This window comes from Zalophus californianus, chromosome 4, assembly GCF_009762305.2.
Source record: "Zalophus californianus isolate mZalCal1 chromosome 4, mZalCal1.pri.v2, whole genome shotgun sequence".
In the NCBI taxonomy this organism is placed as follows: Eukaryota; Metazoa; Chordata; class Mammalia; order Carnivora; family Otariidae; genus Zalophus; species Zalophus californianus.
Genome location: NC_045598.1, coordinates 48554397 through 48576990, shown reverse-complemented (window position 1 = coordinate 48576990; position 22594 = coordinate 48554397). Strand labels below are relative to the sequence as shown.

Here is a 22594-nt window from a genome sequence, read left to right as displayed (position 1 = left end):
GGCTAATTTCATGTCTGATACGCAACCCATCTCTGAGGTGGTCCCAGTGAAGGGACACCAGGCATCAGTGAGGGCTGTCACTCATTCCTTGACTGTAGGGCTAAATGAGCAGTAAACAGGGCCAAGGGAAGTCTCTGCAACTCAATCTGTTGGGTTGTGCAGAATGTGAACAGTTCCTCATTTGACAGTGAATAGAGAAAACCCCAAATATGAGGCCTAATTTTAAAAAATACTGCGGAACATGGAGAGGCAATGACAATCCTGCAGACTCCAAATAGCAGCAAATTTTTGAAAATGATCTACTCTAAAAACTAGGAAACCTTTAGAAAGCCATTGGTGTTCTCTGTAGGCCTTATGTAGCCATGTCCTCTATTGAAACCAACTGGAAAGTAATAAGCATAATAAGCTATTAAAATGAAATTTAGGGGCACCTGGGTGGCTCAGTCGTTGAGCGTCTGCCTTCGGCTCAGGTCATGATCCCAGGGTCCTGGAATCGAGCCCCGCATCGGGCTCCCTGCTCCACAGGAAGCCTGCTTCTCCCTCTCCCACTCCCCCTGCTTGTGTTCCCTCTCTCTACGTGTCTCTCTCTCTCTCTCTCTCTCTCTGTCAAATAAATAAATAAAATCTTTAAAAAAATAAAATTAAAATAAAAAATAAATAAATAAAATGAAATTTAGAAAGCACTAAAGTGAACAGAAGAAATTAGAAAGAACTTAGTAAAACATGGACAGTTTCAAGAAACAGAAGCTTCTATAAGCCAAATTAAGAGGTAATCAGGATTGTAACTATGTGTGCTGATGTACGTCAACTAGACTAATTGGGATCACTTCTCTATATATACATATATTGAATCATTATGTTGTATACCTGAAACTAATATAATGTTACATATCAATTATATCTCAATAAAAATTATGAGACAATCAAGGAAATCTGATTATTGCTAGATATTTGATGATATTAAGATATTTGTATTACATTTTTAGGTCAACAAACTTTTTCTATAAAGGGCCTGATAGTAAATATTTTGGGCTTTGTGGGTGTACAGTCTATTTCCACTACCCAACTATGTCACTGTAGCCTGAAAGCAGCAACAAACAACACTAACAAATGGCTGTGGTTGTATTCCAATAAAATATTAATTAATTTTTTGAGAGAGAAAGCGAGCAAGCGTGAGTGGTGGGGGGAGGGGCAAAGGAGAAGGGAGAGATAGAATCTTAAACAGACTCCATGCTCCATGTGGAGCCCAACGTGGGGCTCAATCCTACGACCCTGAGATCGGGACCTGAGCAGAAACTAAGAATCAGACACTTAACCGACTGAGCAACCCAGGCACCCTCCAAGAAAATATTATTTACAAAAATAAAAGAGGTAACCAGGAATCAATAAAAAGTAAAAGTAACAGAGAAAATCTATTACAGAATGTCAAACTTGAGAGGTTTCCACAAAATCTAAAAAAGAAAAACAGAGAAAAAAATGAGAGAGGATAGTAGACATAGAAGAGGAAGAATAGAAATTGAACCTAAGAGGGCGCCTGGGTGGCTCAGTTGGTTAAGCAACTGCCTTCGGCTCAGGTCATGATCCTGGAGTCCCGGGATCGAGTCCCACATCGGGCTCCCTGCTCAGCGGGGAGTCTGCTTCTCCCTCTGACCCTCTTCCGTCTCGTGCTTTCTATCTGTCATTCTCTCTCTCTCAAATAAATAAATAAAATCTTAAAAAAGAAAAAAAGAAAAAAAGAAATTGAACCTAAGAGGCCTTGACACTGTGGAAGAAGAAACTAGAAAAAATGGAACATGAGCTAACAACAAAAGCCACAACTGAAAAAACTTTGCAGAGATGGGGAAAAAAGAAAAAACCCTCTGTGTACAGATCGAAAGGACTCAGTATGACCAAGCTAAATGAAGAAAAAAAATGTATCCATGTCTATCCTGACAAAAGTTTTGTTTTTACAGAGACAAAGAAAATTACTTAAGGATGCAGGCCAAAACCAAAATAAAACTAAACAAAAGAAAGGCAGGAAAACATTAATTTTAAATGAACCCAAATCAGACTGACCTCAAACTTCTGAAATAATGAATATCAGAAGACACTGGAGCTGTGTTCATGAGAAAAAAAATGTAACTGAAACCAAATATTACATTCACGTGTAAGGCCATATAATACAATGGTTGAGCATGCAGGATTTGGAGTCAAACAGCCAGAGTTTAAATTCTGGCTACTCCATTGATCAGTGTGTCCTTGGGCAACTCATTTACATGTTTCATAGGATGGTTGTCACGATTAAATGAGATAATGCACACAAAGTACTCAGAATGCTTACTAAAGGCCGTTTTAACTTAATAACCTAGTGGAAGCTAGAATTTGAACTCAGATCTGCCTGAGTCTAAAATCAGGCTCACAGACCTTGTCCTCCAGTCCTGAACTCTCTGACTCAACATTGGGAGTTTGGCACCTGCTTCTGTGATTAGATTTATAGTGCCTGTTATGGTAACTGGAACCCATTCTCACATTTAAATTATCACTGGCTCTTCAAAGGTCCTAGGGTAATGTAAAGAATATGGAAGAAAGGAAAAAATAATTAGAAGGATCTCAAGGATTTCATTGGTCACATAAGTCTTACACACCATTTAAATCAGGCAGTGTCCAGGCTCAATACTTAACAAAATTTTCTCACAGTCTCCTCCCCCTACTATCAGTACCATTCAAGAAGGAGCAGAAGAGTTTCTGATGCTGTTGGTCCAGATGTCTTATCTCATATTTGATAACTCCTAACAGCTCTGAAAAATAAATGTTATGCAATATGGAACCATTGATGGATCTAGATTTTTGTTGTTGTGTTGTTGTGGCTGTTTTTCTAAGAATCAGAAGATAGTGCAGGCCTAAGCCTGGCCCTCCTAAGAGGACAGAATTGCAGCAAGCATCGAAGACAGGAGTTGGCTTCCACTGCAGCTCACTTTCAGATCTGTATTAATATCAGACCTTTGCATGATTATTGATATTTCTCAACAGTGCTGCTTTTCCAACTTTCTTTTCCCTGTGTATCCCTTCAGCAGCTGATAGAGTCATCAGCTTATCAGGCTTATGATTCTGCATACCTACACCTTATCTATTCTGTGCCCAAACTGACATGAAGCTCTGGAGGCCATATTTCCATACCAACCAAAGAAATTTTCTGACTTGAGATGTCATGCATAGGAAAAGTTTTATGAGGTATAAGCAAAACAATGAATCATTTTTATTTAAAGAGTAAAATCACATGACATTAGAACTCTTCTAGAAAATTCAGGGCTTCTGTATCTCACAACTTGGGCTTTATAGTTGCTTGACTTCTGATGGGCAAGGAGGAGATAACAATACTGATCAGTTGCAGTTTGGTTGCTAGCAACAGAAACTGCCTTTTGTTAACATAAGCAAAAAGAAATATTTTGAAAGTATATGGAGTTATACACAAAACTGGGGAAAAATAAAACTTTGGGAAGAATCAGAACCAAAAATTAATGAGAGATACAGAGATATGGAATGGGAGAGAGGGAGGAAAGTAAGGAGGGATGAGTGGAGAAAGTGACAAATAGAGATTAGACAAGGTGAGTCACAACATTGGCCAGGGTAGGCTATGGGGCATTGATTATAGTCCATCATCCCAGAGGAGAACATATTTGTATATTAATGGAGGATAGATGCCAGGCAAGCAAATACAGGTGATTTTCACTACCAAAGTGTTCCTAAAGTACTAGTAAGCCTTCAACGACTCTCTGACTGTCCCACATACATACATTGTTTAATGCAGTTGCTGCTTGTAGATTTCATTAAATATTGTCTATTTGCATTCAGAACCCATTTCTATATCCCCTCCTATGTTTTTTCCTGTATTGCAATACTTCCCATTCTTGGGAAAGCTACAAAAAAACACCAAGGTTCTGGAATTGATTTAAGCTCCATCAGTGAGATGCAATTTCGTGTGATTTGAAAGGCAGAAGGTGTGGGGGTGGGGGCGGGGACATTTTAAGTATTCATTTATTTTCCTGAAGTAGTAGCAACCCCAGACCCTGGCAGGCATCAGTTTTTGCAGTGGCCAAAATGCATTTTGTACTGCCTAGTCACCAACCTCATAGTCAGGGACAACTGAGACGTCAGTCAGAACTTCCTGCAGTTTACTGCTCTCCAGAACTGGTGAGAACTAATCCTGAGCCTAGCAGCAGATGCCAACCTCCATTCTACTAACCCCTGCAATAATTGTGTAGGCACCTAATTTCCTATACTAAAGCCCTGTTGTAGTAGAGACTTCTAAAGTAGTTTCTGTTTCCTGAATTATACCCTGAATGATACAGATATCAAAAAGCTCCTTCAGCATAATACCCTCCAGTTCCATCCACATCATTGCAAATGGCAAGATTCCATTCCTTCTGATGGCTGCATAATATTCCACTGTATATATATATATTTTTTAAAATTTTTAATATACATATATATCACATCTTCTTTATCCATCCATCCATCCGTCGATGGACAGATGAATGGATAAAGACTATGCTTTCCATAGTTTGGCCAGTGTGGATGGTGATTAACATAACATAATAAAAAAATAAAATAAAAATAAAAATTCCTTCAGCTACAAAAAAAAAAAAGCTCCTTCAATATCAATCAATAGAAACTTCGAGCTTTATTGCACATTCTTCCAGAGCTTTCTACATTGATCACCAATACTCTGTTTCCCTTTCTTGCACAGATGGCAGAATTTTGTTGAATTATTGAGCAAAGCTTCCTCTGATTTGTCACATGATTTGCCTACAGGTGAGTTTTTGCGATTTTCTTCCTTGAGAGACCTCCCATTTCTCAGAGCTACTATTGACTCTGCTGCTATGCTCTGGTGGTTTGCTTGTTGGGTTTCATCTCAGTGCTCTCAGAAATGTAAATGGCTCAGCAGCGCAGAAAAAGTAGGAGTCAGAATTGTCCTACTGGCTATTCTTTTAGTCCAGTGGGCTCATTAAAGGCATAATTCTCCAAGTTGTATTATATCATGAAGCCTTCTCTAGTGAGAGCCCTTTCAGATGAATGAAGCACTTATAGAAGAAGTGGACAATATTTATTAGAACTTCAGTTGTACAGTCCCTTATATCTAGGAATGCTACAGCTAGGTAATTACCTTACTGGCATCTCACAAAAAAAAAAAAAATAAAATTAAAGTAAAATAAAATAAAACAGAACAAAATAAAAGTTTAGTGTAGCATTTTTTGGTAAATGCCTCTAAAAACTGAAATAAACATTTTCTTAAAAAATTAAAAATAAGAATGGAAACAATGAGAAATCCTTCAGGGACAATTAAATTACAGTATATCCAATTGATAAAGCTATGCAGCTGTAAAATAACATGGCTGGCCTTGATACAGGAAGATTTCCAAGACATATTATTAAGTAAAATTATAAAGATTAATTTGGGCAAAATATTTAGCAATTAGCAAGTTTTAAATATGACAGGTGAAAAAATATGCATTGATATTAATCTGCTGTTGCAATTTCTCTATTTACTATATTCATCAACCATTTACTGATTATCTTTTGGATCAAAATACAAGGTACTGAAAGTTTGAGAGGAGGGGTGGCATCTCTGTTTGCATTTCAGCAGAACAAAAACCTTACTGGGTATTTCGAACAGGGAATTTACAACAGAGGATTGGGGGACTGGCTGCACAAGCATTAGATTGAAAGAGCAAAAAGAGGATGGTGTGTGTATTCATTTCCTTAGGGCCGCCATAACAAAATGCCACAAACTGGATGGCTTAAAATAACAGAAAGAGAGAGAATAGTCTCTCACAGTTCTGGAGACCAGAAGTCAGAAACCAAGGTGTCAGCAGAGCCATGCTCCTTCTGAAGGCTCTAAGAAAGAGTTCTTCCTTACCTCTTCAAGCTTCTGGTGGCTCCAGGCATTCCTTGGCTTATGGTTGCTTAATTCCACTGTCTGCCTCTGTCTTCACATGGCCTTCTTCCAACTCTGTCTCTTTTGTGTCTCTGTAGCTCCTCTTTCATATAAAGCCACCACTATTCATTGGATTTAGGGTTCTCCCTAACCCAGAATGACATCATCTTAACTTGATTACATATAAAAAGAGCCTGCTTCCAAATAAGGTCACATTAACAGGTGCCAGTGGTAGCTATGTTCAAAGGCACAGTTCAACCCATGACAGTTGAGGTAACCCAGAGCTTAGGAGTTATAGAAAGCAGCTCTCATCCTTAGGGCTGAGGGAACATAGTGAAAGGTGTATTATTAGCAGAATCTTGGTGAGTGCTACTACATAGTTGATTCTAGGATCTCCAAGAATATAGCTTGGAGCTAGAGAAAGAATTTTGAAGGAGATGCCACATAGCTGGTTACACCACATAGTTTGAAACTCAGTGTTTCACAAAGGGGGCTGGTGCTTGGATTTCTGACAGAACACCATGTGGTCAATGCTGCACCTACTGAATGGGATGTCTGTCCTGTGGCTATTCATCTAAATTTTGAGTTTTCACATTTGACTTGTGCTGAGAATGTTGAAAAACACTTCAGGAGTCTCCTTCAGACCCAAGAGTGAGATCCAGGAGGCTTCTCTGACAGCTCAAATCTTAGCAACAGCAGTAGCTCTCCCCTGATTCTGGACAGATACTAACAAACTCCAAAAACAAGAAGAGAGTACTTCTACTCTCCCCACAGTCTAATCTCCCTCCAAGCACCTCCCGTTGCTGGAATTTAGCCAGAAGCCAGTGGGCCAGGGTATCTGGGAAATGTAGTTGTAGCTCCCCAGCCCAGCATTATAGAAAAGAGATAGAAGGGATGTGCTAGAAGACAACAGGGTGATAAAAAGCGAGGGTTAATTTTTCATGATGTCGTCTATAACTTCAGAGAACTCAGTTTTGTTGAAAAGACAAAACAAGGACATCAAAAGGTGATCACAACAAACGTCTAAACCAAATACTTTCTCTTTCTCTTCTAATATAAATCCAGGTCACTTGATGCATTCATTTGCTAGAGTGGCTTAAACAACAGATATTTATTTTCTCATAGTTCTGGAGACTAAAAGTTCAAAGTCCCAGTGTCAGCAAGTTTGGTTTCTTCTGAAGCCTTTCTCTCCCTGGCTTGAAGACGGCCTCTTTCTCACTATGTCCTCACATGGTCTTTTATCAGTGCGTGGACATCCCTGGTGTCTCTCTGTGTGCCCAAATTTTTGGCCTCGTAAGAACACCAGTCATGGTGAAGATTAGTATCCTCGTTTTAATGACTTCAATTGAACTGAATCACCTCTTTAAATGCCTGTCTTCCAAAAACAGTTACATTCTGAGATACTAGGGGTTAGGGCCTCAACATACGAATTTGGAAGGGACAGAATTCAACCCATAATGGATGACATAGAAAAGTGTATAAAAAGATGAGTCAAAGTCTCACCTTTGCAACTAAATAACCACCTTATATTGGAACACTTATTTTACTTCTCTTGGACTCATTTTTCTCATCTCTAAAATGAACTGAAAATATGAAATAAAAAAAAAAATACCTGCTCTATTGCTCTGATAGGGTGATTACAGGTATGACAAAGTTTTTTAGGCAAGATTGCACTCCACAGTGCAAAACAGGACTTTGACGATACTTTTGTTGCATTGTTGTTGTGATAGCCTGTTGCTTACTGAGAAAATTAATGCCTTGATCTCTTCCCATTTCTGTATTGTTGGAGCTATGATGATTAAGTGCTCCTAGGCCCTGAAAGGGGGCATTCTATTTGCCAGTTTTCTTGAAAGAAGGTATATTATAAAAAAACTAAAGGCAGCTACTCCTTTTGGGTGTGAAGAATTGTGAATTTTTTCATTCCTGGGGCCTGTTTCAACTCAAAGATTCCATAATAACCTATTAACATAACTCATTTTTATATATACTGCCTTATATCACAAACTTTAACTCATTTGGACCCCCAAGAATCCTATGAACTTGTCTTTTTAATGTACACACGATAGTCACATAAATACTTAATATCTGTGACTTAGGCTACGGTCTAGAATGGACTAGTTTACAGCAGACCAAACCTCTTGGCAAGATCAACTAGAAGACTAGATAAAATACAAAACATCTCTTTGAAAGATATTATTTGGAATTCAAATTGAATACCAGAAAGAAAAGAGGAAAAAACCCTCTGGAAGAAGTTAACATCATATAAAATCATGAGAATTATTTATACAAAATGTCCAGCATTCAGTTAAAAATAATCAGGAATGATACAAAACAGGACATGAATTTTCAAATAACTATAATTAATATGTTTAAGAAAATGGATAAGGTGGAAAATTTCAGCAAGTCATTTGAATTTATATAGAATTTATATAGAATATATAGAATTTATATAGAATTTGCCTGAATGCACCAAACACTCCTCCCTCTAGATATATAGAATATCTAGATCTGAAAAATATAAAAACTAAATTTAAAAAACTCACTAGACCAGTTGAACAGAAGGTTGAGTGTAGCTGAAGAGAGTATTAGTGAACTGGAATATAGTTCTGTAGGAAATATCCAGATTGAAGCATGAAGGAACAATGAGGATAGAACATACCAAAAAAAGTGTATGAGACATATAGGAAACGGCAAGAATATTCAGTATACATCTAATGAAGTCACAGAAAGATAGGAGGAAGAGAATAGAGCTGAAGCAGTATTTGAAGCAATTATGGCTGAGAAATTTCCAAAAGTGATAAAAGATCTCAAGCCACAGATCCAAGTGCTGTGAACTCCCATGAAGACAAATACAAAAGAGCTCAGACCCCTCCAAACATGCTATGGTCTGAGGTCTAAAATAGTATTTCTCAAAAATGAAGTATGGCTCCAACTTTCAATCTCTTCACTCTGGAGTCTGTGAGTGAGAAAGAGGAAGAAAAAGCAGGAAGCACAGAGCAGGGTTATAGCAAGGCTGCTAATGGGGGGAAACTGGAGGGAATAATCATAGCCTCAGGGACTCATTGATCCCCTCAAACATCTCGTGAAGACAACACAGAAAAATGACTAAGAGTTTAACCTCCCTTTTATTAAGGAAAAAAAATATCCATAGTAATTCCTACTTAGAACTGTTTATAATGGAGGGACAGAAAAGCTAGCTCAGTTGGTTTAGAGAATAAAGAGGTTTGGTTTATTGTAAATAAAAAGTCTGGCAGCAGCAAGAGCTACAGGCTGGTTTGATGTAGTCATTAAAAATGTCAAAATCCAGGATCTGGTTTCTTTCTGGCTCTCTGCTCGGCTGTATATGGTGCTGACATCATCTTAGGCTCTACATGGTGGTGCCTCAATTACTCCAGACACTTCTTCAATAACAAAATAGCTATGGTAGTCAAGGTCATCATATCTTCACAGCACTCTCTTTTGGCCGGTCCTGCCCAGGAGGAGAGAATTTTACGAGTTGAGAAACTGTAGCAGATGTCTCCTCTAGTGTCAGAGCTTAGACTAAATTGAGTTTTATGTCCACCTTAGAACCAAGACTGTGATTAGGACACCATGATAGTCTTCAACTAATCAGAGACCAACCTCGGAGTTGGAACTGGGTGTCATTCTTACCACATCACTAGAATGGGGAGGAGGGGTCCCCACAAAGTAAAATATAGCTGCTATCACTAGAAGGGGATAATGAAGAGGACATTTGCCAGAGAAAAAAATGAATGATGGAAGAAAAAAATAAATCAATTCCAGTCACATGCATGGCCCGTGAGGCCCTTCAGTTCTGTGAATACTTAACCTTCTCTTCCCTTTTTATCCTGCTTCAGCTAGGCTCTCCTCTCCGCTATTGCCTGAATACACCAAACACTCCTCCCTCCCTTGTGACCTTTGCCTTTATGATAGCTTTTTCCTGAAACGCTCTTTCTGCAGACATTTGCATGGCTTTCTCCCATGTTTCTCAGGGCTCTATTTGAATGTCATTTGGAGAGGACTTGGGTGAATTCCTTCCCTAAAATAGCAACTGCCAAGACTTTCTACCCCCATAATTGGCTTGAGCTGTGTTTCTAGCACTTATCACTACTTGACATTACATATCTCTCTGTTTGCCCTCACCACTGGAATGCGCACTCCGTGGGAAGATTCTGTCTTATTCATTGTTGTATCACAGTTAGCATATAAGGAATGTTTGTTGAGTGAGTGAATGAATTAGAATCCAGACCTAACCCTACCTCTGTTGTCTTAAGCAAGAAACTGAACCTGGTGTTACCTTGGTCCCCTCATTTGTAAAATGCAGATAATTTCTACCTCACAGGATTATTCTTTAGATTGAGTTAAGAAAACCTGTGAAAAATGTCTGGAATATATAGATATTTAACATATATTTGTTTCCTTCTCATAAAAGTTTCATTCACTAGGTCCAGTGAGGCCAGAAGTCTTTATTTAAATCTGTTGTTTTCTCCTGTGGCTTCACTTTAGAATTACCTAGGGAATTCTTCAGACGTCCTGAGCTGGGTTCTCACCCCTCGAGATTCTGATTTAATTGGTCTGGTGTGCCGCCCAGGCACTGGTAATTTTTAAAGCTCCCCAGGTGGGAGCATGTTAGCAGCCTGCGCTGAAGACCACTGATTTCAAGTCATTAGTTGGGGGTGGGGGGCTGGGATGGGAGGGCTGGCTGTGTGACTATCAGAATCCACTGGAAGCCCTGTAAAACCTGGCCCTTCCAACACCTGGAAATCTCTAGAAGCCAGCTTGGCTTATTTCCTCCAGTACAAATCATCAACCGGCGGACTAGACAGATGGTTATTATTTATCCTTCCTGCTGTGTTAGAAAGAAAAAAAAATTAGCTCTGCCTCGGGTTTCTCAAACCATTTTTACATGTGCAAACCATTACCTTTTTATATGCTCCTAGGTATTAGAAGGGAGAAAGGGAATCCGAAGAGAGACCAGGGAGACTAGCATGTATTTTCTCCTAATGTAACTTTGAGAAGTGCAGACACCAGAGAGAAGCTGGCCTGGGACAAAGACTAGGTTCTAGATCTTATGCTAAAAGGGATAATGTACAGGAACAGTGCCCAGAAAACTGCTCGGCACATGATAACATTAAGTCTTCTCTTCTGGGGAAGCTAGATTCATTTAAGATCATATAATAATGATAACACAGTAACAGACAATAATCCCTCGCACTGAGCATCTTCCCTGGGTTAAGTATTTTTGGTCGGTAACTTTTTTTTTTTAATCTCCACAATCTTTCTGCCAACTGCTGGTTCCCTTTTCACAACTGACAAAATTAGGATCTGAAAGGTTGCAGCTGGTAAAGGGAAGAATCAGAATTAGCATTCAGGTCTGGCACCAAATTTTATCTTATATGCCATATACTGCTTCTAGAATCCTTTTAACTCTCAACCTTGATAATTCACAGTAATTGGAACGTTTTTCCACCTGCAGCAACCAGAAAGCTTTTCTTTCACATACTGGGTGAAATAAACCGGGGCCAGGGCTACTAGGTGATGATGGGTTCCCATGACAAATTTTCAGCAATTAAAACAGATCTGCCTTGAAGGGGCTGCCTTAACTGGCTATCATGATTCTCATTAAGCATCTATTAAGTTTTACTCTATATAGCATCTGGGTTAGGTATGGGAAGATAAAGAAATGCAGAGAAAGAGTTTTCCTCCTGCAGGGTCCGAAAAGGAATTGGGAGAAATAGAAATATATATTCAGCGACTTTAATTTCTAAACTCCATATCAGGGCATATGGTCATTCATGTAGTCTACAAGCATGCACTGAGTACTTATTCTAATGCTGGGTGCTGGGGCTTCGGATATTATGAAGTCACATTATCTTCATCAAGAGACTGAGGGGGGAGATTCATAATGATTCATAGGTGCAATATTAAAGGTGCAACAAAAGGCTTTTTAATCTGATATGTAAGTTAATTTACGTGAACGTCCTTATATAGATGACAGTATCAGTTAACATTTATTGAGCATTTGCTATGTTCCAGGTGTTTGCTTTACAGTTTCTAGCCCATTTAATGCGCACAATAATCTATGGGTGGCATTAGCCACCTTTTACAAAAGTGGAGACTGAGACACAAAGAGGACAAGTAACCTGCCCAAGGTCACACATAGAGAAAGGAGCATAGAGAAAGGAGCCAGGACTGATTCAAACCCAGGGCATCTGGCTTCAGAACCTCCACTCTCCACCACGATGTTACACGGCCACTTTCCACCTTTTTAAAAAACGTATTGATTGAACCATCTTTATTGAAAGCGTGAGAAGCAAAATGCATTTGTTAATGGCATACTTGAATTATGCACTAAATACAGAAGCTAAAGCTCCCAGATATCTGTACTGTGTGGTCGTTGCATGGATTTGTAAAATAAATGAGTAAGTCACCAAAGGTGCTAGTGACAAATGAATGACACCCATCATAAGCCTAAGGACCTGAGCAGAAGCTCTTCATGTCTTTTTCCTGGACCCTAAGGAAATTTCTATTCATAAGGCAGCAGCCTGAGCAAGTAGTACCTGGGCTGGAGACTCTCCCGGGTTAGGGATAATGGTCAAACCTCTTCTGGTACAGCACCTCTGAACATTGAAAGGAGTAAGGAAGGGGGAAGACAAAGCTTTTACCTGATCCTTCAGGCAAATACCTGTGTGGAGAGAGGGGCAGAAGTTCCTGCTTTTCTGGAAAGAGGCAGAGCTATGGAAAGAGACCCCCTTGCCATTCTCCAGACTGTAGAAGGCCTCCTGATTCAAGGTGGTTCTAGAGGCTGTTGTCTCTGCTTATCTGGAACAATCTGTAGTGCAGGAGGCTCTGCCAGCATCACTTCTACTTGGAAACTCCTATTCATCCCTCAGGCCCCCAGTTTAAGTGTCACTTCCTCCAGCAAGCCTTCTCCGATCCTCCCCAGCTCCTGCCCCATCTCAAAATAAGTGTAAATATTTTCACCTTTTCCTGGGTTGTGTTTATGGTCTTTGTAACCAAATAATAATTTTGAGTAGTCATTTAGCATCTACTTGCCCTCTGTGAACTTCACCACGGCAGGTACCGGAGCTTTTATTTACCAGTGTCTCCCTATCACCTAACACAGTGCCAACCACATAACGGAGCCTCCACATTCTCTCGGTCTGGGTGCATACGTGTTGGTGCTAACATGAGGAGACCAAACTAAACCCTTCCATTTTCTTCTTTCTTGTCCAGGAAAGAATGTAAAGAAAACCTCTGGCACTGCAAAGCAGGCTGAAGTCCCTGAGATGTCTCCAGGCAAAACAGAACATATGGTAGGCACCTGGCTACACAGAGCCGGAGGAAGGGCTTTGCCCATCCTTTGCCTTCTCTTCTCTGAGGCTGGGTGGGGCCCTCCCTTCTGGGTTTTTGATTTCCACCCAACACCTTGATGTCGGGCTCTCTTTGACTTTGAGACTCTGCTCCAATGGAGAAGGGAGGCAGAACTCTTGAGAGTGTGTGGGTTGGTTTCTGTCCCAGCTGGTATGCATGCAGAAATCTCTCAACACGCGGTGATGGGCCCACCTTCTGCCCCAAGAAACTGGATTTGTAGCATGTATACAGGTGTCCTTCCAAATCATGTGACCAATCCACCAACTGCCATCAAAATAAAAGATGGTTATGAGACCTATTTTAACATCTTAAGCCCAGCTTCCAGAAACTGAGGGTGACCTTTTCCCCAGACATCACATTTTAAAATGTAATGGGCTCTCTGATTAAAAAAAAAAAAAAAAAATCTGGCAAGCAGTTAAAATCCGTTTTAATATTCCCAGCACTTAGCCAAAAGAAGATGCAGACAGAATTGAAAAACAGCCTGAGTTTTTCTGTTGTTGTTTTTTAAATGCCCGGATTAGAACATAATTCATCTTAAAATGACGGGAGGCCTCTTCATGCACTTCACACTTTGAAATATTTTAGAAAATAGTATCCATTTTGGCAAGCCTCTTGCCACGCAAGAAACAACAGCAAATGCTTTTCTCCTTGAGTGTTAAGTCTGTTGTGAATAAGATTATAAAAAATACACTTTGCTCTTTTATTTTGCCTCTTGTTTGAGGATTTTACTGCATCTCTGCAATAATTGATTCTTTTCACATTCCTCTATAAGCAGCATTCATTGCCCCAGTTTTTGAGAGTGAAATTGAAGCAGAAGTTTGGTAAAGCACATTTCCTCTTTTCCCAGAGAAAATCATTTATTCATTCCCTTATTTGTTCAGTTAACATGTCTTTATAACTAACTATGCGCCGGCCACTAACCAGACCTTCAAGGTCCACAAATGACTACCTCACAGGCCCAGTCTCTACATCTCTGGTAGAGGAGAGAGATACTGTAACAGTCACAATATCCTCTAATAAATGCTGTGATGGATAAAGGGGCTAAGGACTCACCCCTCACCCCGCCTGGGGCTTTGGGGAAGGCTCCCCACAAGAAGTGAAATATGAGTTGGGTCTGAGTAAGAAGCCCAACCAATCAAGACATGAGTAGTAAGAAGGGTTCTCACGACAGAGAGAATGGCATGTATAAAGCATAAAGGCATCATACAGCTTCATTTTTTTCTGGTTTTATGTGGCTGGAAAAAGATGAGAGAAAAAAATGCATACATAGGGCTGAAAGAAGAGAAGCAAGAACAGGAACTTGAATGGTTTTATGGGCCAAGTAAGGAATCTGGACTTTATCCTGATAGAGTGGGACCAAACAAATAGAGTGTGTTACTTACTTACTTACTACTTATTTAGTTGAGCCTAATTCAGGTCCATACAAACCCCCCTTTCCCTGCCTTTAGTGGTCAAAGAGAATGTTGAACTATCTGAAAGAATACAAAAATTTATTTAAAATCAGTTTCTCAGATCCAAGGACCTCTTTGAATTCTCGAAAATCATCCACCAAACTCTATGCAAATGTACATTTAGCTGGGTAGATTATCTAAAGTATTCATCGGATTTCTAAACTGGTCCAAAGCTCTAAAAAGTATAATAATCGTATTTATTTACTTTATGAAAACTTTCAGCTGTTTCTCAAAATTGATTTTATCAAAGTGGAATTCTTTTATATTAATCTCTTAAAATTTACTGGTTGCTGGTCATCCATATGGTTACAATTTCATGTAGCATTCTATTCTTTCTTTTTTTTTTATTTATTTGTCAGAGAGAGAGAGAGAGAGAGCACAAGCAGGGGGAGAAGCAGGCAGAGGAAGAAGCAGGCTCCCCGCTGAGCAAGGAGCCTGATGTGGGACTCAATCCCAGGGCCTGGGATCATGACCTGAGCCAAAGGCAGGCACTTAACCAACTGAGCCACCCAGGTGTCCCAGCATTCTATTCTTTCAAACAAAACAGTTCTTCACATTCCCCAGCAGCAGCTTAATGCATGTTTGTTAACAAACTCAAAACTTAGTGTCCTATTGCCATTTCCATTCTTTAGAGCTATGGGATTTTCACAACTTATATGTGAGAAGTTTGAGACAAAGGTACAAAACGAGAAATTCAGATATTTGAAAATTGGGGGAAGCATAGATTTAAAGAACTTAGAGACATAATTCTATGGCAAATTAGTTAAGATTATTTGCATTGAGGTGAACAGAACCAACTCTACCAATTTCATACACTGGAAGGATAGACAAGCATATTATGCTACCTAAGGACAGAACCGTAACAATGAACTAAAATCAGAAACTTGGACAACATCATGACTTCCTGTATCTTTTCTCTTCTTTCTGCTGTCAGCTTCATATCCTCTATCTGCCTATCTTTCCATCTGTCTCTCTTTCTCAGCAGACCATTTTCTTCTCATTTCCAATACACAGAGTGGAAAACCTGTTAAGAGTTCCTACATCTCACACAGAATGACCTCTGTTTTTCTATCTTTGTCTTTATCTCTCACAAATAGCTCCAAAACAACTGCACAGTATGTTTATTGGCCCATTTGGCATTAGATGCCCAGTCCTGCACCATGTACTTGCATACATGGCGATTCTCTCCCCAGCCATGGAGATAGGGAGGATGGGCAATTCCTGAAGCAGTGGGATTGGGCAGATCAAACAGGCAATGTCCGCTCTCTCCCTTCATGGTAGGTGATAGGATGTCTTACATGGTGCAGCAGGGACTCATCTGTCTACTTGTTCTAAAAGCATCTCATTTTGTGCTGGACATGGGGTTAGAATACCAAAATGAGCTAGACGTAACCTCTACACCCTCCTTCTAGTTTTGTGTCTGCCACTGATTATATGATCTTAGTAAGTCCACTCCCTAGGCCGCAGCCTATTCTTAAATGAATAAGAATGACAGAAGACAGAGGTGCTTTATGGTTTGTTAGAATGAGCCCATGAGCCTAAGATAATATCAGTATTATTTCAATCACCTTTTGTCAAGAATCTCACACATGATGCAGAGGTTTTCCCACCAAGAAATTATAAGCATTGCCTGAAGCCTATACCCTGTGTATCCCACTAGTATAAAACAGTGTAGAATGTCATGAAAAGTCTCAGTTACAAAAACCTTTGTTTTGTGTAAATCAGAAATATAAACTGAATAAAGTCATGATTTCACCCTTCCCTTAAAAAAAAAAAAAAACGAAAAACAACAACAACAACAACAAAAACTCAACACAGTAGTTTATATCCAGCAAGAATTGGCAGCTATGGTCCTATGGCACTGAGAATTTGAAACACATCCTCTAATTCTACAAAGCCAGACTTTGCAATAAATCTTGCTAGCTGTGTGGCCTCATCTTTGGCCAAGAGACTGGAGGAGCTCTGTGTGGTGAATGTCTTGCCAGTGAGATGCTTGTGTTGTTTTGGTAGAAAACTCCAGAAGAGGAGCCGCAACCAGAAAACCCTCCTGCTGAGATTTCAGCTCCCAAAGATCCCCTGAGTGCTCTGAAGGTCAGGCCAGTCTCACAGCCTCTTGTGAGTCCGACAATGAAGAACGAATCTGAAGAATATGAGACATGGATCGACAGGTTCAGGAAGCTGGAAAATGCCCTCTACCTGTGTGATCTGAGTAATACAGGTGAAATGAGAAGCTTAGAGCTGATATGCCTTTCTATTTATGTTCTAGTCTGGAAGTGGACACCTCCCTTTCACTTCTTAACAAATACACTTCGTATATAAACCATGTGCACTGGCAATGGGAGCACAATTGGGAAATACAAAGATGAATCAGAATCAGACATGAATCCCCTACCAGGTTACTCACAGTCTCTTTGTGTCTTTGATCCTCCTCCATTCAACTACTGGTGTCTAACCTATAAACCAATCTTGTAACTCCCAGCTGGAATCTTTAGCATGCCCACTGACAGGCTGAACTCCAAACTCCTTAGCAAGGCAAAAGCTGGTTCTGTCCACCTGACCGGTCTCTTTTCCTTCAACTGGTATTCTCTCAGCATATCCTACCCTATCATAATGAATAACTTGCCTTCCTCAAACATGCCATGCTTTCTCCTGTGGTTGCTCCTTTTCTCACACTACTATCTCCATCTGAGCTGTCTGCCCCTCCCCTTCCTACCCCACCCCTGCCAATACCCCATCTTGTCCACCTGGCTAGCTCATGCCTAAACATGTTTTAGGTTAGAACTCAGGCTCTGAGACTCCCAAAATTTCCCCAGACAGATCTAGGGTAACCTTTATCTGGCCTCCTAGAGTTCTTTAACAATCATTATCATATTTGATATATATTTTTTTCATTTGGAGACATATTACAGTCTTACCAGTAGACTATATTTCTTTTTTCACCCTTGCACCTTGCACAGTTCTGTTCAACTTTTTCTTTTTGAGGGAACGAAGAAAGGAATGAATGTAAATACATAAATAAATCCAAGATGGAAGGTAATAAATACCATTACAGTGTGCAATGTGGGCAGAGAAAGGAGTATTCCTTCTTAGTGAGGTGATCAGTGAAGGTTATAATAGTGTGAAATTAACCATTAAGGATAAGGTGCAGTTTACATACAAAGGAATGACATAGACCTTTCTGGCAAAGGTATACGTTAGCCAAGCAAAGTGTTATGTGTGAAGCTCAGTGCAAGAAGTTTTGATTAGAAAGACTATAAGAGCTATTAAGAAGAATGTTAAATAATAAAGGTAGAAATATAAGATTCCAGGTCTAGGAAGATCTTAGATGCCAGACCAAGGAATTTGAATTTGGTTCAGAAAGAGTGAGTAGCACTGAGAGTTTCTAAGCAGGGAAGTGGTATGATGAAGTTGTATTTCAGAAGGATCCTTGATGGCTGTGTGCAGATTGAAGGAGAAACTGAAAGTAGGGAAAGGAGTAAGGATTTGCAATGTCCAAGTGAAAATGAAGTCCAGAACAAGGTCAGAAACCTGGGGAAGAGGGAGCAGAAACAAAAGCACATGGACTGAAATGATGGTACTTAACTATGTTCTGTAGTTATGGTGAGTTAGTGTGTTATATGTGGAGCCTAAAAACATGGAACCCATAGAAGTGGAGGGTAGAAGGGTGGTTGCCGGGAAAAATGGGAAACATTGGTCAAAAGGCACAGACTTTCAGTTAGAAGATGAATGAGTTCCAAGAATTCAACATACAGCATGATGACTCTAGTTAACAATGCTGTATTGTATACCTGAAAGCTGCTATGACAACAGAGCTTTAATGTTCTCACCACCATAACAACAACCACAATAAAATGGTAATTACATGTGATAAAGGATATGCTAACTAACCTTATTGTGTTAAACATTTCCCGATATATACATGTATCAAATCATCACATTGTATACCTTAAACTTATATAACGGTATATGTCAATTACATCTCATAAAAAAAATAGTGGATACGTTAGCACTCTCTAGAAGTAATCGCATAACAGTAGCAATGCATTTTCATTCTCTGTGTGTTTCTGTTTCATTTTGTTTTGAATTTCCAAAGCACTTAACTCTAGACCACATAAAGTATAACTACCATAAAATACCCAAGAACTTCTAATAATCATCCTAAAGAGAGGGGGAGATAAAAATTTTAAATGAAAAATTCATCTAGTTTATTAAACTTATTAAACATGTGCACAAAAAACATCAGGTGGAGAGGGAAGACATTTCTAAAGAAACAAATGCTGAGTTGCAGTGATGGATGATGGATCATAAACTTAGTTGCTAAGAGACTCCCCAATGACGGGGACCTTTCTCATACTTCTAAACTGTTCTGAGGAAAAACAGAGTTTTGTTGACTTTGGAGGCAGATCCAGCAGATTTGAAATGCCTCTCTCATGGCCTCTTCACTATTTATGCCTGTTTTCTCTGTTTCTATGAAATTCGTTAGTTCCTCGTCAGCCAGGGAATGTGTCAGCCTGATCTGGGAACATCTATAACTATCTTTAATGAGGAAAGAAGATTAACTGAGGTCATTTAGTTGGTTTATTAACCACAGCATTTAGCTGACCACCACAGCCTCATTCGAGACACTGAGCAGATGATACCTACTTTGCCTATTGATGAATCAGTGTTCTTTATTATGTGCAAGGAAATATGTAGGCCAGGGTGTTCTTCATTCAGGGTGAAGACAGACCATCCATCATCAAATTAGTGTTTCTGGGAACCTACTCTGTGCTTATGTCCTAACAGGAGTTGTCAAGAAAATATCCTTGAGGAGAAAGAATAAGAAATGACTGTGAATAACTGGTCATGTTTTCTAAAGAAAGAAGGGCGGTTGGGATAAATGTTTGGGTGAATGGTAGATTTGGAATTTTCCCAATGAACTGAAGGCTAGATAGAAAATGTTTTCCAGTTCAAGGAGGCAGAATGCAATGAGAGTCCTCAAGGACATTCTTTGCATGAGTCTGGACTTTACAAACAGTGAATCACTAACTCCTCACATCAACCACATGCTGAAGGGATTAATGGCCTTATTTACGGAGGAAAAAGCCAAGCTCAAAGTGGTAAAAGACAAGCCAGTGGGAAATGGAACCATAATTCAAACCCAGTTCCATTGGACTTCCCACTATACTAAACTCCCAGGACACATCAGAAAGAACGCGAGGTTGTGCTTGTTGCTTTGTTGGTTGTGTCTTTGTTTGTTTTCACTGGAAGACTTAGATTCAAGTCCAGACTTGACTAATTGCTGAGCCCTGAAAGCCAGTTATTTATATTCTCTGAGCCTGTTTCCTTATCTATAAAATAAGACTGATAATAATAAAACATCTCCCCGCTGGGAGAAAGGATCACATGAGATTTGAAAGTTCTTTGCAAACTGGAGAATGAAGTGGATGTTAAAGAGGTTCTTCTTCTTATTCCTTTCATTTTGGTTCTGGTGGGATAAGAACAGGCTTTTCAGCACTAAGATGGATTGTAAGGGTTATTTTATGCAGCTGTCCTGGGCAGCCCCTAATGACAGTAAATTAGACAGATACAAATTTCAGTCAATGAACTTTTGTTTGACACTAGGAATCCTCTACCAGTGGTAAAGCTTAGAAGATAGTAGAAAATGCCCCTACACACACCAGCAGTGATTCCTATGTGTATTTTTTTAACACTACTTTTAATTTTTAATTAAAATATAAACTAAATTTTATGCAGTTAAAAATTTTCTTCTTCTTAAGACACTTATTTATTTTGAATAATATTGGTGCTATAACTATTATAATCATCCTATAATAATGTTTGCTTTAATGAGTGCTTAATAGTTCTGGACACTGTGCTAAGCTTTCATTATTTTATTGATTTTCATACAGTTTAATTATCCCTATTTTAAAGTTGAGGAAGCTGAGGCTCAGAAAGTTAAAGTACCTTCCTCAGTCGGACACTTACTCCAAAGTTCATGACTTATATTTCCAGAGGCAGAATATGAGGGATCTAACCTAGACCAGACCAAGAGCAGCCACCCAATGCAGAGAAATGCAAAGATGCCAACTCACAGATTGGCCAACTCACAGAACGATATTTCTGCAGAGGAAAGGATCAACATTCTAATAGAAGAGAGAGACAATAAACAAACCTACATAGAACAGAAAATAAACAGAGACGGGATGGGATGGAATGGGACAGAATAGAACCGAATAGAACTGAATGGAATAAATCACATTAGGACCCCGCCTGTCTGTAGCCCAGTGTGAAGAACACCCATCACAGAAAATTAGCTAGTGCCTCAGTTTCTCCCTCTGGAAAATGAGTTGTTGTGAGCATTAAATGAATCACTACTGGTACAATGTTTGGAGGCATGCCTGAAATGCAGTAAATGTTATATACCTATATAAGTATCAGTCACTATTGTGATACTCTAGCTAATTTTCTGCATATCTTACCATCTCAACTGGCTGGGGATCTTCCTGAGGTAAAAGGTTCCTTCTCTAAATCTTCTATATTCCTAAGCATTGTATCTGACATATATGAGCTCCCAATTAGGGGCTTATGGATGAGTTATTTGTCTTTGCTGATGCCACTTTCTCCACTTAAAACTCCTCTCTGCAACTACCCAAATCCACCTAACCTTAACTTGGAAAGCACCTTGGCATTGATACATATGATGCATGGGTACCAGGGCACACCCTGTGGTGATACACACTACCATCTCTATTACACAGATGCAGACTCTGAGCCATGAGAAATGAGATGATTTACCTGTGATCATACAGCAAGCAGGAGGGAGTCACAGTAAATACATTTCCAAAAGTGCATAAAATGAGCTGTTTGAATCCTGCATGTTTAGGAGCATGTTTGGCTACTTTAATAAGATAAAAAATAAACCAGAAAAATTGGAAATTTATTTTAGGAGGCACCCCACCTGTTTTAAAAATTAGCCTTTAAAGTTTTATGGCCACAAAGAATAAGCCTAAAATGCTTTAAGAAGCTGTAAGTGTCAAAATATTAGCATTTTGTTTTTACTCAGAAGTCATTCAAGCTAATATAGATTTTTTTCCTCTTTTTTGCTTTCTCCATCCTCTTTTCAAATCTTCCCATCCACCCAACCCAATTACAGGAGTTCTGGAGAAGGAAAGGGCCAGACGCCTCATTCACAACTACAATCTCATTTACAACCTGTCCCTGAGCCCTCGGAAAATCGACCAAGCCTTGAGGAGATTCTGTGCGGGAGAAAATATGCTCTTGGAGCCAGCACTTCGGTACTTAAAGGAGCTATGATAACAAGCCCATATTGTGAGAACAGATGTTTCCTTTATCTTCGTTTTTACCCAGACACGTGTTTCTCCCCGGCCTGAGTGAGGCCAATACAGGGACTGGAGATGGTTTGGACTTGGACTTCTTCTCTGGCTATGATCCTTCCTCATAAGCAGCTCAGAGTGACCCGAGAAAACGGGGTTTCGTCTCCTGAGGTGGCAAGAGACCAATTTCTTAAAGTCCCCTCCTATTCTAATAAAGCTCCTTATTAACATTATATGAATTTTTTTCTATATTGCTAATGAAACTTTGTTTTTGCAAACCCTACAATTCCATCGAGTAAAAAATATGCTAGATATTGTTGTCAACTCCCAAGAATGCCTGTCACAGAAGAGACCTAGATACATCATTTTTGGATGAGTAAACTAGCCTTTCCTCTAGTCACTATTCTAGGAAGGATATCCACATTATAAGAAAAATAAAATTATTAACAATATATTAAGACTAAGGGTAGGAGCAAGCAGAATTCCAAGTGAGATTTCTGAATAAGTGAGGTATTTTCTCTAGTACAAACCCAGATGAT

The 22594-nt window shown here is 39.4% G+C and overlaps 1 protein-coding gene across 3 annotated transcripts in view; it reads left to right on the top strand.

Moving 5' to 3' along the window:
- C4H1orf87 (chromosome 4 C1orf87 homolog) overlaps nucleotides 1-22270 on the top strand; it is an 87292-nt gene extending 65022 nt beyond the window's left edge. For all 3 annotated transcript variants that reach the window (XM_027623518.2, XM_027623508.2, XM_027623499.2), the window contains 4 exons: nucleotides 4727-4791; nucleotides 13151-13230; nucleotides 16750-16957; nucleotides 21875-22270. In XM_027623518.2, the coding sequence (XP_027479319.2) occupies nucleotides 4727-4791; nucleotides 13151-13230; nucleotides 16750-16957; nucleotides 21875-22035 (514 nt within the window). In that variant the 3' untranslated portion in view covers nucleotides 22036-22270. The remainder of the gene's footprint in view (nucleotides 1-4726; nucleotides 4792-13150; nucleotides 13231-16749; nucleotides 16958-21874) is intronic.
- The last annotated feature ends 324 nt before the right edge of the window (nucleotides 22271-22594 follow it).